The sequence below is a fragment of the Lepidothrix coronata genome, unplaced genomic scaffold (genome assembly GCF_001604755.1).
Source record: "Lepidothrix coronata isolate B3197 unplaced genomic scaffold, Lepidothrix_coronata-1.0 Scaffold54, whole genome shotgun sequence".
Classification (NCBI taxonomy): Eukaryota; Metazoa; Chordata; class Aves; order Passeriformes; family Pipridae; genus Lepidothrix; species Lepidothrix coronata.
The window spans coordinates 1,563,519-1,579,477 of NW_016690234.1; the positions used below are offsets into that span (position 1 = coordinate 1,563,519).

Sequence of the window (15,959 nt, forward strand, 5' to 3'; positions counted from 1 at the left end):
GCTGGCTTAATATTTTGGGAAGGATTATTGTCTGGAGTTATTCCGTGGGGGCTGTCTGTGACCTTGAAGACCCCAGCCCAAGCCTGGGCTCTGACAGCTCCCAGCCTTTGGGCCTTTGTCACAGTCCCAGGCTCCCGTTCCTGGGTCAGGCTGGAGCTAGAGCCTCCTGCTTCCCCGATGGTGTGGGGAGGATGTTCTCCCTGCCAGCCTCTCCCTGCCAGCCTCCCCGACCCATTCCCTGGGGTCTCTGAGTGCCTGGGGAGTAATTTCCCTTGATTTCAGGGGTACAACTGGGTTTCTGCATTTGCCGTGCTGCTGCCCGGACTTCTAATTTCCAAACCTATTTGTTTCTTCACAGGCTTGCTCTTTGAATTCTCTTTTCCAGCAGCAGATGAAATTCCAAGTGTTCTTTGATTTTATTTTGTAACTCACAGCCCCTTTGAGTTTGAGTTTGGTCCCATGGAGCAGAGGGTGACAGTGCAAGTGGTGCTGTGGTGGGACACTGGGGGAGAGCACAGGGCCCTCCATGGCCCCTGTGGTGCTACCAGCACTGCCGTGCCAGTGCTGCCAGGGCACTGCCCTGCATCCCACCACTGCAGCACCGGGAGTGCCAAGATGGATGGAAGTCCCCGACCCCTCTCCTGCCACGTAGGAGATGATGGGGGACAGTGGCAGAGCCCTCTGGGGTGGATGTTGGAGCAGGGGTTGGATGGAGAGGGGAACAGGGACCCCCCCACACTCCCGTTTGGGGACTTGGAGAATCCCATCGGGCATGTGTCTGGCTAGGCTTGTGCGAGAGCGTCGAGCAGTGCTGGAGCTGCTGTTCCCAGCTTGGCCGCGGGCCCGTAGCCCCGTTCGCCCCTCGCCTCCCTGCCAGTCCCCGCCGGTCGCGGACCCTTTAAGCCGCCGCCATCTTTACTTCGGGCAGGTGAAGCCACCGCTCCTCATTGGCCCGTCCTTTCCCGGGCCGCTCGCGCGCGCTCCCCATTGGCCGCCGCCGCGGCCCTTCCGGCGGCACTGCCCCGGCGCGTCCTTTCCGGTGGCCATTCGCGAGGCGGAAGGTGAGTGGAGGCCCGGGGCTCCATCCGCCGCCATCCGCCCGCCTGGCGCCGCGGGGGAGCCCCCGGGGGCGCACAGGGGGCCGCGCTGGGTCGGGGGCCACGGGTCCGGGGTGTCCCGGGGGCCAGGCGGGGCCCCGGCAGGGCCGCACTAACCGTGCCCGTGTCCGCAGGCCGCAGCCATGGCGCCCAGCCGCAATGGAATGATCCTGAAGCCCCACTTCCACAAGGACTGGCAGCGCAGAGTGGCCACCTGGTTCAACCAGCCCGCCCGCAAGATCCGCAGGTGAGGCCGAAGGGCCCGTGAGGGGGTTCCCGGAGTGTGCGGGGCTGCTGAGGAGGCCAAAGCGCCGTGGGTTTGTGTTCGGCCCTTCTGCGGCCGCGCTCGTTGAAGTCCCGGCTGCTCGCTCGGGGTCTGTGCTCAAAGCCGGCCCTTCCCAGCCGCAGCCAAGTGATGAGACGTCTCCGGAATCGCTGCACCACGGTGATGACTCCTTCTACCCTGGGTCTCTGATGGCAGCGGCGGTTCCGGAGCAGCGCCAGCCACCGGCGTGGCCCCGCTGTTCGTTCCGGGGGGATCCCAGGGCAGCAGTGGCACATTTGGCAGAGATGCCGTGTTCCTGGTGACTGTCTCATTGATGTGGCCCAGAAGACCAATTGCACCTGCCTTGTGTGCCAGTGTGGCCACAGGGCCAGGGCAGTGCCTGTCCACCTGTGCTGGGCACTGGTGAAGCCACACCTGGAATTCTGGGATCAGTTTTGGGCCTCTCACCCCTACACAGATACTGAGGGGCTGGAGCAGCAGGACTGGCTGAGGGAGCTGCAGCGGCTCAGTCTGGAGAAAAGGTGGCTCAGGGGGACCTTTTCACTCTCTCCAACTCCCTGACAGGAAGGTGGAGCCAAGTGGGGGTCAGGCTCTGCTCCCGAGGAACAAGGGACAGGATGAGGGGAAAAGGCCTCAAGCTGTGTGAGGGGAGGTTCAGGTTGGACATCAGGAGGAATTTCTTCATGAAAAGGGTGATCAGGTTTTGGAAGGGTCTGCCCAGGGAGATGGTGGAGTCCCCATCCCTGGAGGTGTCTGAGGAAGGCCTGGATATGGCACTCAGTGCTCTGGGCTGGGTGACAAGTTGGGGATCAGTCACAGGTTGGACTGGATGATCCTGAAGGTCTTTTCTAACCTGATCAATCCTGTGATCCCATGACATTCCAGGAGGAAGGCTCGCCAGGCCAAGGCTCGCCGCATCGCCCCCCGGCCCGTGGCTGGGCCCATCCGGCCCATCGTGCGATGCCCAACAATCAGATACCACAAAAAAGTTCGTGCTGGCAGAGGCTTCAGCCTGGAGGAGCTTAAAGTGAGTACAGAGCATTGATCTAAATAAATGAACTCCCTAGTCTGAGCTTGGCTGCTGCTCCTGTCCTGCACAAGGTGACATGCCCGGATGTGGTACCTGGCTGGTGCTGGCTCGTCCTGGGGAGACTGTGGTGCTTCTTGTTCTGGGAGCAAGGAAACACCACTCAAAGGTGTTTAAAAGGTAAACGTCTGGTTGTCTGGTCAGACTCACTTAAAACTCCATTAAAATCAAGCTGAAAAAAGAGAAGTTTAGGTTGGATATACGGAAGAAATTCTTCCCTGTGAGGGTGGGGAGGCCCTGGCACAGGTTGCCCAGAAAAGCTGTGGCTGCCCCATCCCTGGGAGTGTCCAAGGCCAGGTTGGATGGGGCTTGGAGGAACCTGGTCTAGTGGAACATGTCCCTGCCCATGGCAGGGAGGTGCATTCAGATAATTCTTAAGGTCCTTTCCAACACAAACCATGCTGGGATTCTATGAAAATTGAATTCTGGAAGAGCCTTGAGTCTCCTAAACTTTTTTAGGGAGGGAGAAGGTTATGGTTTTCATTAAGTTACTTTGTTTCTTTATGAAATAACTGTTCTGCTAATCCTAAATATTTTGGCCAACTGTTCTTGTTGCAGATCAAGTAAACTGAGCTCAGCTGACTTGTATGAGTAGCAGGGGATGTTGTACCAGGAGAGAGGCCTGTTCAGTGCAGCCTCCAGGAGTAGCCGGGGCTGTTCTTGTTCAATATTTGGTTTAGAAACACTGAAACTCTCTGAGAAGTATTCCCTGCCCTCCATTCCTTCAGGAAATTGTCCCTGGGACCAGCCCAGGTGTGCTGAACTGTTAAAGGGTGTCTGCAGGGACCCCCCACTGCATATCTGTGCAGTGGGCAGGAGTCACATCAGTTCTTGCTGGCAGCTACCAGCTGCCTCTGCGGCTGGTTCAGTGTCTAATTAAAACATTTATAACTGAAATTGGTGCACTGAGGCAGGAAAATTGTTCTTCTGGGTGCCAAATGCTTCATTACTTACTTTTCTTTAATTTTTGGGTAATGGTGGAACACAAAGCGGGACACAGCTGTTTGTCTTCAAACAGAAAATGAGTTTCTTGTTTAAGATGGTTAAAACAAATAGTTATTTAATGGAGCTCACGGTATTCAGTGAGCCAGAGTTATCCATATCCTGACTTCATAAATGCTTGTCTGTATGTATCTGAGTTTAAATGTCCCCCTCAGGGGTTGCTCTTTGCTCTCCTGAGAAAAATCCACCTGCAAAAACCGAAGTCTGGGGAACATTTTAAGCATTAAGATACACCAGGACACCCTTTGGTGGTGAAGTGAGTGGTCCTTTAGCCATGCCAAGCCTTCTCCAGACCCTATGTCCCGTGCTGGCTCTGCTTGGAGCCCTGCCTGGCTGTTGGGAGCTGTGGCATGCTGACACCACTCCCTCTCTCCCCTCAGCTCGCTGGCATCAACAAGAAGTTTGCACGGACGATCGGGATCTCCGTGGATCCCCGGCGGCGGAACAAGTCCACCGAGTCCTTGCAGGCCAATGTGCAGAGGCTGAAGGAGTACCACTCCAAGCTCATCCTCTTCCCGAGGAAGCCAGCCATGCCCAAGAAGGGAGACAGCTCTGTGAGTATCTGGCTGCTGGAATCATGTCACAGGGGCTGTTTGCGGCCCCACTTTGGGAGGTTTAGTGTCATCCCATCCTTCTATCCCGGTGGGCAGAGCTCCTGAACCTGTTCCATGATGTGACCCCAAGGGGAGCAGCTCTGCCCTTGGATGCAGCGTGGGTCTGAGCCCAGCGTAAGGCCTGGCCTGGCAGGGTTGAGTGTAACAGAGCTCTCTGGGTCACAGTAATACTGGGTCAGGCATTTGGCTGAGGGGCTGCAGCCCTGGTTTGGGGCAGATTCCCAGAGCTTTGGTCCTTGCCCAGCCAGTTGAGTTTTAGTTTATGGAGCTAAATTGTCAAGAGTAGCTGAAAATTCCACCTGAAAATTCTGTCCAGCCGTATGGAAGGGTGAAGGACAGGCTCTGTGAGTGGCTCCGTACCAGGCAGGCTCCAGAAGGCAGTTGCTGTTGACATTCAAAAATGCTTTCCATTAAAAGCTCTCCAAGATCAGAGCAGAGCTGTGTTCCTTGGCTCTGCTGGCAGTGGATTCACGCTTCCCGCGGGGCTGAGCGAGCCACAGAACACAGCGGTGTGCTCAGTCTGTCCTCAGATCTTCTGGAGAGCCTGGCAGCTCCAAGCTGCTTAATTGTAGTGGATCCCTCCCTTTTCAGAGCAGGGAGGAAGGGCTTTGATCTGAAATACTGCTTCAGATTTGCTTGCTGGAAATTAAGTACATAAAATAATTTTCAATCGTTTTTGTCTGATGACACACTTTTACAAGAAGGTGAAATCAGCCTTAGAAGGAGTTGCTGAGGAGTGTGTTGGGTATAAATGAGCTGTGGGGACTCAGCCTGGAGAAAAGGAGGCCCAGGGGGGTCCTTCTCGCTCTCCCTATAACTCCCTGGCAGGAGGGTGGAGCCAGGTGGGAGTCAGGCTCTGCTCCCAGGGAACAAGGGGCCAGATGAGAGGAAATGGCCTCAAGCTGTGCCAGGGGAGGTTCAGGTTGGACATCAGGAGGAATTTCTTCTGGAAAGGGTGGTCAGGCATTGGAAGGGTCTGCCCAGGGAGGTGGTGGAGTCCCCATCCCTGGAGGTGTCCAAGGAACTGGATGTGACACTCAGTGCTCTGGGCTGAGCGACAAGGTGAGGATCAGTCACAGGTTGGACTGGATGGTCTTGGAGATCTTCTCCAACCTTAACGATTCTGTGATTCTGTGTCACACTGAAAATGACACAGTTGGTGTCAAAGCTTTTCCAGCTGGCAGAGCTGAGAGGCCTCTGCTCCTCCGGCCGGATCCAAGCACAACGTGGGCTGTTGATGCAGCTCATCTGTGCCAAATGAAATGCTGGATTCATTACCATTTGGTGCTAAATCTTCCATCAGGATCGTTAGCACCATGTTTAAGCTGGGTACCTGTGTACAGACTGTGCTTTTAACTGAGAGTTTAACCTGAGAAAGTTTAAATTCTGATTTTTTAACATTCCTGTCCTCTCCTTACACAGCCAGAGGAACTCAAATTGGCCACTCAGCTCACAGGACCCGTTATGCCCATCAAGAATGTAAGTGTAATTAAATCATATTCTCTCTGTGACATAAATGTGATTGAACTCTGTGGAGAGGGTTCTCTCCTTGCTGTTGCACTGTGTCTGTGGACGCTGCCCCTCCTGGATCAAAAAAAAAAAACAGGAATAAACCTTTGAGAGAACTCATACCTGTGAAATTGAGGGCACTTTGGATTGCAGCTGGGGTGGGGGTGCCCAGGCAGGTTCTGTGGTCAGCATTTGTCCCTAAATCATCACTGCTTCCCAGAGCTGCTGTCAGTAATGCCACAAACCTCTACTTGCTCCCTAGAACTCCCTGACAGGAGGGTGGAGCTGGGTAGCGGTCAGGCTCTGCTCCCAGGGAAAAAGTCACAGGATGAGAGGAAACAACCTCAAGTTGTGCCGGGGAGGTTCAGGTTTAATATTGGGAAAATTTCTTCATGGAAAAGATATAAAGCATTGGAACTGACTACTGGGGGCAGTGGTGGAGTCCCTATCCCTGGAAGCGTTCAGTAAACATGTGGATGTTGCACTTGAGGACGTGATTAGTGGTGAACATGCTTCTAGTGCCAAGCTGACAGTCGGACTCGATGCTCTTAAAGTCTTTTCCAACCGGAACAATACTGTGATTCTGTGAACCTGACTCACATTTCCTGTGGTGCTTTGTTTCCGTCCCTGCTCAGTTGTGCTCAGTTGTGCTCGGTGCGGGTGCGGCTGTGCTGCTGTTCCCGGTGGAGCAGCCGAGGGCAGGGCCTGTAGGTGGCACGAGTGCTCTGTTCCTCACTGAGATCACTGTGCAAAGCCTCAGCTCCTTCCCCGAGTTGCAGCCTGACTGTCTGGCACTCCCTCTTTCCCCCAGGTGTTCAAGCGGGAGAAGGCCCGCGTCATCTCAGAAGACGAGAAGAACTTCAAGGCCTTCGCCAGCCTGCGCATGGCCCGGGCCAACGCCCGCCTCTTCGGCATCCGCGCCAAGCGCGCCAAGGAAGCAGCGGAGCAGGATGTGGAGAAGAAGAAATGAACTGTTCTCCCCAGAACTGTCAATAAAAAGCCGTAGACAGACGGGTGTGCTGTGTTTTTGGGGCACATGTACCAAGTGGAGTTGTGCCGGTGTCGGTGCGGGGATGCGTTCAAGCGTGGGAAACCTCATTTGCTGTGCTTGGAGTCTCCAAAGTTCTCCAAAAGCTTGTGAAACGCTTGCCTTGTGCCCACTCCTCTGCCTTACGTCAGGGCTGCAGTCTGGGCTCCCTCCTGCTCTGACTTCAGAGGGCTTTGGGGGTACCCCCTCTGTGCCAAGCTTTGTCTATTCCCCCTTCCATGCCGGTATTCCAGGTTTAATGATTTCCATGCCTCCGTATGAGGCAGAGCTCTAGAAGGTGGGGTGTCATGGTGGGTGTCACCTTTGGGTGCTGGGCAGTGCTGCCCACATGGGAGGGGACTTCCCTGCTTTTTAAGGGGCACAAAAGGGAGTAAGATGTGTTGCAACCTCTAAGCTGGGCTTCTATGGAGCAGAATCCCAGGGCTGGACTGTGCTGCCCTGCCTGGCCCTCAGCTCAGCCCCAGCTGTTCTGAGGACCCTTCACCCATTTCTTCATGGCTTAAAGGCCATTCCATGGTAGATGTGGCACTTGGGAGACACGGTTTGTCGTGGCCTCAGCAGTGCTGGGGAGCAGGTGGGACTCTGATCTTGGAGGCTTTTTCAACACAAGCAGTTCTGTGATCCCTCAGTCAAGTGGCATCACAGAGAAGCCCAGGAGAAGGGTTGGGTGGCTCTGGCCCATCCTTGTTGCTGTTGGGGGTCCCAGATTCTGCCTGTCTCAGTGTGGGGGGCTGATGGGTCACCGGGATGTGTCAGTGGGATTGGAACTGCTCTGGGGCCATTGTGCAGCCACAGCAGGTTGGAGAGAGAATAGGGATGGGATGGGATGGGATGGGATGGGATGGGATGGGATGGGATGGGATGGGATGGGATGGGATGGGATGGGATGGGATGGGATGGGATGGGATGGAGCCCTGGCACACCTGGATGGCCCCTGGGCTGCTCAAACACAGTCAAGAGGTGCCTGGTGTGGTGCTGCCTGTGCTGTGCCAGCTGTTGCCCGTCTTCTGGCCCCACTGTGTGTCTGGTGCCTCCTGCCCTCCTGGGCCATGCCAGGGGCTGGGGGGGAAGTGGGAGAGAGTGGCCTATTTCTGCCAGGCAGACTGGGGATTAGCTCCTGAAGTCCCGGCCCTGCAGTGCCCTGCTGCTCATTAGCCCTATCTGCATTTTAATCCCTCCATATTTGGGCTAATTACATCATCTTTCGTAAAGCTGAGCTGGCAGTGCCGCAGCACTGGGGGGACAGGGGTGGGTGGGGGTCCCAGGCTGGGAATGGGGCAGGTAGGACTCCATGTGCATGGAATGTGGGTCTGGGTGCTCCAGCATGTGGGGAGGGCACCTGGTGGGTTTGGGACACCCCACCCTTGTGCCTGGGGTCTAGGCTTAGAGTGTAGAGGGCTGAGACCAGGATGGCCTTGGGTACCCCACAGCTGGGGAGGGCAAAGGGCTGTGTCTGTGCCATAGGGGTCTCACCTGGAGTAGGTGAGCATGGTCAGCAATGCCGAGGACCCTGGGGACCCCACTCAGCGCCACTGCCCATGGGTGGGCTCCGCTCTGGTGCTGGCAGCGAGGCAGTTAACAGAGCTTGTCATCCATCTCCCTCTTAGGGCTCCGCTCCCAAACTGCAGCTTGAGTCAGTTGTGTGGAGGTGGCAACGGCAGCAGCTCCGACTGGCACACCGGCACGGCTGGCACACCGGCACGGCTGGCACACCGGCTCCCCTTGGCACACCGACCCCAACCCTCGCCCGGCTGCCTGCAGGGCCCAGGCCACCAGCACCCAGGTGAGGGGGACGATGGGCAGGGTGGGACCTGGTGCCCTCTCCGCTGGGCAATGGATTCCAAGGAGTGCCTGCGATCCTGGGAGGGGGATGATGCCCCCCGGAGCTGGGGGAACCAGAGCCAAGTGCCAGGGAGGGCCTGGGCAATGCATGACTGCACCAGGAAACTTTGGCTGGGCTAGGCATGTGGGGGCAGAGGTGGACAAGGGGCTGATCTGCACCTGCCCCTGCCCCAGCCAACCACCCCTGGGGCTGCAGGTGGGGGACAAGCCTGAGCTGGGACTGGCAGAGCCCCTCTATGCCCCGTCATGCAGCATCACCTGGCTGGGTGTCACCAGCCTCAGAGGGATCCATCACCTGGCGACAGGGACACTGAGCTGGTGTCCCCACTGTCCTCCCAGAGAGCCCTGTCCAGGCTGGGGGTTGCTACCTGAAAGGACAGGGGGTTGTTTCTGCTCCCCAGCTCCATTCAAGGCGCCCCAAAGTGGGTACCCAGGGCTGCCTGCACAACCCCAGTCCTGCACAGCCACCCAGCCCCACTCAGGTCCCACTTCCCCACAGGACACATCCTGTCCCTGAGGTGGGGCTGGGGCAGAGCCGAGAATGGCCCTGTGGGTCCCTTGGTCAGCCCAAGGAGCTGGGGGATGAACCCCCCACAGTAAAGCCCACGGGTTTGGCTGGCACTTGAGGGTACATGGGCAGCATCATGAGAGTGCCCCAGGTCCTGCTCACCCCACTGTGCTTTGATACCCTGTAGAGTCCCACGGAGCCATCCTGACTGGACCCAGCCACCCTGCCCCGGAGGAGGTTGCGGGGTCCCTCCAACCCCTGGAGCACGCCACCCCTGTGCTGCCCCCAGGAACCTCCCTGACACCGCGGGGCACCGAGCCCCGGGCATGACGATCACCTGCCCGGCCCCCTGACGGCACCGAAGGCAGCGGCCGCCCTCGGCCCTGATGCCATTCGCCCACGGGGCTGCGTGCCCCCCGGCCCGGCTGGCCGCCCCCCGCGCCCCAGCTGGCATGGGTGCTGTGCCCGAGCTGTGTCCGCAGGCCCCGCTGGCCGTGCTCTCCAAGGTGGAGCTGCGGGTCAGCTGTAAACACCTCCTGGACCGAGACACCCTCAACAAGTCAGACCCCTGCGTCCTGCTCCTGATGCAGTCCCAGGGCCAGTGGATGGAGGTAGGAGCATGGGGGGCACTGCCAGCACCCCCCACAGTGGGTAGGGCAGGCACCGGGGAAATGATGGGACTGGGCACGGGGTGATGGGTGCATGTGGGTGGGTGCTGGACACAGGGTGATGGGCACGGGGGGCTGCAGAGTGGGGTGCAGGAGATGGTGGGGAGCAGAGTACAGAGTGCAGAGCAGAGTGCTGGAGATAATGGAGAATCGGGTACAGGGTGCAGACCAGGGTGCAGGGTCCATAGCAGAGTACAGAAGATAGTGAAGAAGGGGGCACAGGGTGCACGGCAGGGTGCAGAATGGGGTGCAGGGTTCAGAGCAGGGTGCTGGGTGCAGAATGCAGAGCAGGGAGCAGAATAAGGTGCAGAGCAGGGTACAGGTTTCAGAGTGAGGTGCAGGAGATAATGCAGGATGGGATGCAGGGTTCAGAATTTGGTGTAGGGTGCAGAACAGGGTGCTGGGTGCAGAATGGGGTGCAGGGTTCAGACCAGGGTGCAGAACCAGGTGCAGGGTTCAGACCAGGGTGCAGAACCGGGTGCAGGGTGCACACAGGCTGCTGGATGCACAGTGCAGAGCTCAGTGAGGGGTACAAGGTGCAGGGCACAGAGCAGGACACAGGGTGCCCAAGTGCAGGGCACAGAGCATGAGGCTCACAGGGCAGGGCAGGGCACTGTGGGGCACCCAGGAGCCCATGGGGTCAGTGCTGACACTAGATCAGATCCAGCCCCCCAGGGCTGTGGCAGAGCTGGGGAGAGGGCTGGGGTGGGGTGCCTACGGTGTCTCCAGCGCAGCTTCACTGCCCTGGGACAGGGGCAAAGGACACCACGGCCATCCCTGGGGTGGCTCATGGCTGGTGGGCTGGTGTCATCCTGTGTGGGGCAGGCAGCTCAGAGGGAGTCAGAGCTGGCACCGCAGCTGTGAGCTCTGCTGTGGGAGTCCCTGGTCATCCCATGAGCCATGGCTGGTGTTGAGGCTGGCACCGGGGTTGGCAGACACTGGGATGGCGCTGGGGCTGGCACAGCTTCTCCCCTCTCTCCCTCCCCATGCCGAGCTCTGGCTGGCACCCGCAGCTCCACTCTAATCGCGGCCGCTCAGCCGGAGGATTTAGCGCTAAATCCCTCGGCGTGTCATCGACTCCGCTCGAGCCAGCGAGGGGCCGGGGCGGCACAGTGGCCCCGTGCCAGCTGCCATGTGTATGCGGTGCCAGACCCTTGTACCCCACCGTGCCACACTCCGTGTGCCGTGCCATACTATGCCACGCGATGCTGTGCTGTGCCATACACCAGCCAGCACCAAGAGGCAAGAGGGTCCCTCCTGTCACCTTTTGTAGTGACTCCATGCCCTGTTCCCTCCCTGTCCCTGCCAGCCCGTGTCCCCCGGCCGAGGTGTGGCTGACTCTGGCTCTGGCACTGAGTGCTGAGACAGCCCCGGACTCTCTGGCAGCGGCTGGTGCTGGAGGGTTCAGGGTGCCTGAAACCCATCTCCCCAGGGTGAGGGTGTGGCAGTGCCCACACAGGAGGGACATGGGTGGCCCTGGCAGTGTGACAGTGGTGCAGGCTCAGCAGATGTTGCCAGATTGGAGAGGTGGTGGGAAGGGGCCAGGGGCTGGCAGAGTTCCCTGTCCAGGATGTGTCCCATTGAGTCAACACTGACAGGGATGGGAGTGGGGGAGGCTCTGGAACTGCTCAGCACCTGCTGCCAAGCACGGATGGGACATGCTGAGCATCCACCGGGGCTGTGGGCTGGTGACCCCCAGCCATGGCCACCCCAGGGTGGGGACACAGGGGCTCATCCTGGCACCAGCACTCTGCTTCTGCTCCAGTGGAGCCGTGGCAAAGTGTAGTCAGAGCTAGAGTACCCCTTGGATGACCATGGGGAGCCTGGGGAGAGGGGAGATCACAGGACCTGGGGCTGGCAGGGCTGGAACCCGTGAGGGTGCATGATGCTCCTCCAAATGCCATTCACCTGGGCGTGGGGAAATGCCTAGGCATGGCTGGTCCTTCCTGGCACACCTCATCCCTTCATCCCCCATCCTTTTATTCCCTGTGCCTGCATTCTCATCCCACTATCCTTCATCCCTGCACCTCCCATCCCTTCATTCCCTAATTTTTTATCCCCCTTCTGAGCACCCCCCATCCCTGTATCCCAGATCCTTTCATCCCTCACCCCTGTATCCACCATCCCAGCATCCCCCTCCCTTCATCCTCCACTCCAGCAGCCCCTATTCCTCATCTCCCATCCCTACCTTCCTACACCCCCATTCCCCCTGGGCTCCCTATTCCCAGCTGGATGTGAGCTCTGGCACCTCAAGGCCCGGGCAACTCCAGCTGTGCCCAGCCCAGCCCAGCACCATTCCTGTGCAGGTGGATCGCAGCGAGGTGATCAAGAGCAACCTGAACCCTGTGTTCGCCAAGATCTTCACAGTCGATTACTACTTTGAGGAGGTGCAGAAGCTGCGGTTCGAGGTGTACGACAGCCATGGCCACGCCGGCGTGGGCACGCACGACGATGACTTCCTGGGGGGCATGGAGTGCACCGTAGGGCAGGTGAGCCCGGGGACACCCACCCGGGGACCCCCTCCATGGTGTCCCCTCCCCGACCCTGGGCTCTCGCAGATTGTGGCGCAGAAACGGGTGACGAAGCCGCTGTTCCTCAAGTACGGGAAGTTCGCAGGCAAGTCCACGATCACGGTGAGTACCGAGCCTGGGTTGGGGGTGGCACCGGGGGGGGAAATGGTGTGGCACTGAGCGGGGGCACTGGAGAAATACCAGGCTGGGACCCTGGGGTGGCACCAAGCTGGGACTCTGGGGTGGCACCAAGCTGGGGCATTGGAGTAGCACTGGGATGGGGTGCACAGCTGAAAAGGGACTGGGACCCTGAGGTGACACCAACCTGGGACCCTAGGGTGACACCAGAGAGGACACGTGGGTGGCACTGGACTGGGATGCTGGGAAGGCATCAAGCTGGGACATCTGGGTTGGATCGGTGGGCTGTCACTGGGCTGTGGGTGCCATTGAGCTGGGGCGTGTGGAGGGTCCCCAGTGCCTCTCCTCCTGTCTGATATGCCATCCAGCCCTGCAACCCCTCGGGCTCTTGGGAGTGAGGAGGGCTCAGAGTCCCTGTTGGTGTCTGCTGGCCACAGGGGGTTCCTGCTGCCCCAAGGAAGGCACGTGGCACCCTGTCTCCTCCCGGGGCACCACAGGGAGGTGGGGGGCAGGGGACAAAGCCATGCCAGATGCTGAGCACCCCGCGGCTGCCTCTCCTCGCAGATCATCTCCGAGGAGATTTCGGGGAACAATGGCTACGTAGAGCTCGCTTTCCGCGCCAAGAAGCTGGATGACAAGGTGAGCCAGGTACCGGGGGGAACATGGGGCAGAGCAGGCAGGGTAGGCAGTGCTCTGTCCCCTCCTCTTCCTCCAGGACCTCTTCAGCAAGTCGGATCCCTTCCTGGAGATCTACCGCATCGACGACGACCGCAGCGAGCAGCTCGTGTACCGCACTGAGGTGAGGCCCCAGAGGGCCGGTCCCTCAGCTGCCCCACAGCCACCCTGGGGCCTCCCCAGCCCTGCTGAGCTCCCTGTCCCACAGGTGGTGAAGAACAACCTGAGCCCTGTCTGGGAGCCCTTCAAGGTGTCTCTCAACTCACTCTGCAGCTGTGAGGAGAAGAGGAAGTTGAGGGTGAGGAAGGGAGATGGGGACCCCCATCCCTGCCCCGGAGGCACCTGTACCCGGCTTCCCCGGGGATGTGCTAGGGACCTCCCCGGTGCCAGGGGTGGTGCTGGGGACCCTTCAGTGCTGGAGACAGTGCTGGGGACACCCTGGTGCTGGGGCTGAGCCATGCCAACTGCAGGGTGTGGTGTGGGACTACGATTCACGGGGCAAACACGACTTCATCGGGGAGTTCTTCACCACCTTTGAGGAGATGCAGAAAGCGATGGGGGAGAACAAGGTGGGACATGAGGACACGGGGATAGCCTGGGGGTCACCCCTGTATGCTGTCAGCAGAGCCCATCCCAGCAGGCACCTCCCAGCAACTCCTCTGGGTTTGGGGTCATTCTCTCCTTGCTGCTGCCCACCTCTTTGGGGAAGGGATGGTGGGTTTGGGGTCCTCTGGGGAATCAGCCATGAATGAGGTGGCTGGAGCCCAGGGAGTGGCTGGGAATGGGGGAAGGCAGCTGCAACCTGGGGCTGTGGGGTTGCAGGGTTATGGGGCTGTGGGGTTATAAGGTTATAGAACTATGGGGCTGTGGGTCATGGCACCATGGGGCTGGAGCATCGTGGGGCTGAGGGGCTGCAGGAAGGCAGGGTTATGGTGCTTCAGGGTTGAGGGATCACTGTGCTGCAGAGACCAGAGACGTGGAGCTGTGAGGCTGTGTTTTTATGGGGCCACAATGTTCTGGGACTGTGGAGTCATTGTGCTGCAGAGCCATGGGGGGCTGCAGGGTTATGGGGCTGCAATGTTATGGGGTTGTTGGGTCACCATTATGCAGAGCCATGGGACGGGGGGCCTGAGGGGTTCCAGGGATGGGGTCCGAGGGCGGGGGCCGCAGGCAGCGCGGGTGCCGCGTGTGCCACAGGTGCAGTGGGACTGCATGAACCCCAAGTACAAGATCAAGAAGCGCAACTACAAGAACTCGGGGGTCGTGGTGCTGCTGGACCTGAAAGTGAGTGCCTGCATTCCGTGCCGAGCCGTGCTGAGCCAAGCCATGCCTGGCTCCGTGGGCCAGTGTGGGGCAGGACCAGCTGACGTGAGTCCCTCTGGAAGATCCACAGGGTCTACTCCTTCCTGGACTACATCATGGGCGGCTGCCAGATCCACTTCACGGTGAGCAGAGTCCCCCACCCCCCCCAGCAGGGACATGCTGGTGGCTCGGCTCGCCCTGGGGGAACCCTCACTGCACCCCCTCCACCCCAGGTTGCCATTGACTTCACGGCCTCCAATGGGGACCCCCGAAACAGCTGCTCCCTGCACTACATCAACCCCTACCAGCCCAACGAGTACCTCAAGGCACTGGTTGCTGTGGGTGAGATCTGCCAGGACTATGACAGGTTGGTGGCTCTGGTGGGTTCCCCAGGGCCAGACACCATGGTGATGGCCAACCTGGGATCACATGCCCTGGTGATGGCCACCCTGGGGTCACATGCCCTGGTGATGGCCACCCTGGGGTCACATGCCCTGGTGATGGCCACCCGGTGATGGCACCAGAGCTCCTCACACCCCTTCCCTTGCAGCGATAAGAAATTCTCAGCTCTGGGCTTTGGTGCCAGGATCCCCCCCAAGTACGAGGTGAGAGGTGGTCGGAGCGCCAGGGCCCTGTGGGACTCCAGGGATGTGCTCATCCCTCCAGACACTCCAGGCCCTGGCACTGGCAGGGCTCAGCAGGTGGGGGGTGGGCACTAGCTACCCCCTCCCCTCCTGCCCTCCAGGTTTCCCACGACTTCGCCATCAACTTCAACCCCGACAATGATGAGTGTGAGGGTAAGTCCAGCTCTAGCGGGGTCCAGTCCACGGCCAGGGTGTCCCTTCTCACTTCTCACACCCCCGCAGGCATCCAGGGTGTTGTGGAGTCCTATCAGAGCTGCCTGCCGAAAATCCAGCTCTACGGCCCCACCAACGTGGCTCCCATCATCACCAAGGTGGCTCGTGTGGCGGCCGATGAGGAGCGGACCAAGGAAGCGTCGGTGGGTCCTACTAGGGCACCAGGTTGGGCTGAGACCCCCACATGCTTGTGACACTTGTGGGTGCTCCCGTGTGGGGCCAGGCAGCTCCCCCAGAGCATCCCTGTCTCCCCAGCAATACTTCATCCTGCTGATCCTGACGGACGGGGTGGTGACAGACATGGCAGACACGCGGGAGGCCATTGTCCGGGCCTCCTACCTGCCCATGTCCATCATCATCGTCGGGGTAGGCAACGCCGACTTCACCGACATGCAGATCCTGGACGGGGACGACGGTGTCCTGCGCTCCCCCAAGGGCGAGCCCGTCCTGCGCGACATCGTCCAGTTCGTGCCCTTCCGCGAGTTCAAGAACGTGAGTGGGACAGGCGGGGGTCCTGCTGGCCCCTCCCAGCTCTTCCCATGCCCTCTGGTTCTCTCCTGCCCCTTCCCGTCCCCTCCGGTCCCTTTTACGTCCCCTCCCATCCACTCCCCTCCCGTTCCCCTCGTCCCCATCTGTCCCTTCTGTTTCCTTCGGTCTTCCCTGGTCCCTTCCCGTCCCTTCCATCCCCTCCGGTCCCCTCCCGTTCCCCTCGTCCCCATCTGTCCCTTCTGTTTCCTTCGGTCCTCCCTGGTCCCTTCCCGTCCCTTCCATCCCCTCCGGTCCCCTCCCGTTCCCACATCCTGGCACAGGGAGCCG

The 15,959-nt window shown here is 59.6% G+C and overlaps 2 protein-coding genes across 3 annotated transcripts in view; both read left to right on the forward strand.

Annotated features, from left to right (window-relative positions):
* Positions 1-999: 999 nt before the first annotated feature.
* RPL13 (ribosomal protein L13) lies at positions 1,000-6,606 on the forward strand. Its single transcript, XM_017816222.1, has 6 exons — positions 1,000-1,061; positions 1,232-1,344; positions 2,269-2,410; positions 3,853-4,026; positions 5,509-5,565; positions 6,407-6,606. The coding sequence occupies exons 2-6, from the start codon at positions 1,241-1,243 to the stop codon at positions 6,563-6,565; spliced, it is 636 nt and encodes a 211-aa protein (XP_017671711.1). The 5' UTR covers positions 1,000-1,061; positions 1,232-1,240; the 3' UTR covers positions 6,566-6,606.
* Positions 6,607-7,853: 1,247 nt separating this feature from the next.
* CPNE7 (copine 7) overlaps positions 7,854-15,959 on the forward strand; it is a 9,057-nt gene continuing 951 nt past the window's right edge. Inside the window, exons 1-16 of one of the 2 annotated variants that reach the window (XM_017816221.1) lie at positions 7,854-7,924; positions 8,251-8,426; positions 9,181-9,604; positions 11,968-12,150; positions 12,220-12,294; positions 12,874-12,948; positions 13,025-13,108; positions 13,193-13,282; positions 13,455-13,553; positions 14,182-14,268; positions 14,370-14,429; positions 14,520-14,653; positions 14,837-14,891; positions 15,032-15,083; positions 15,153-15,286; positions 15,399-15,635. In XM_017816221.1, the coding sequence (XP_017671710.1) occupies positions 9,380-9,604; positions 11,968-12,150; positions 12,220-12,294; positions 12,874-12,948; positions 13,025-13,108; positions 13,193-13,282; positions 13,455-13,553; positions 14,182-14,268; positions 14,370-14,429; positions 14,520-14,653; positions 14,837-14,891; positions 15,032-15,083; positions 15,153-15,286; positions 15,399-15,635 (1,590 nt within the window). In that variant the 5' untranslated portion in view covers positions 7,854-7,924; positions 8,251-8,426; positions 9,181-9,379. Of the gene's footprint in view, positions 7,925-8,250; positions 8,427-9,180; positions 9,605-11,967; positions 12,151-12,219; positions 12,295-12,873; positions 12,949-13,024; positions 13,109-13,192; positions 13,283-13,454; positions 13,554-14,181; positions 14,269-14,369; positions 14,430-14,519; positions 14,654-14,836; positions 14,892-15,031; positions 15,287-15,398; positions 15,636-15,959 lie in introns of both variants that reach the window. The other variant, XM_017816220.1, reaches the window with a different exon arrangement.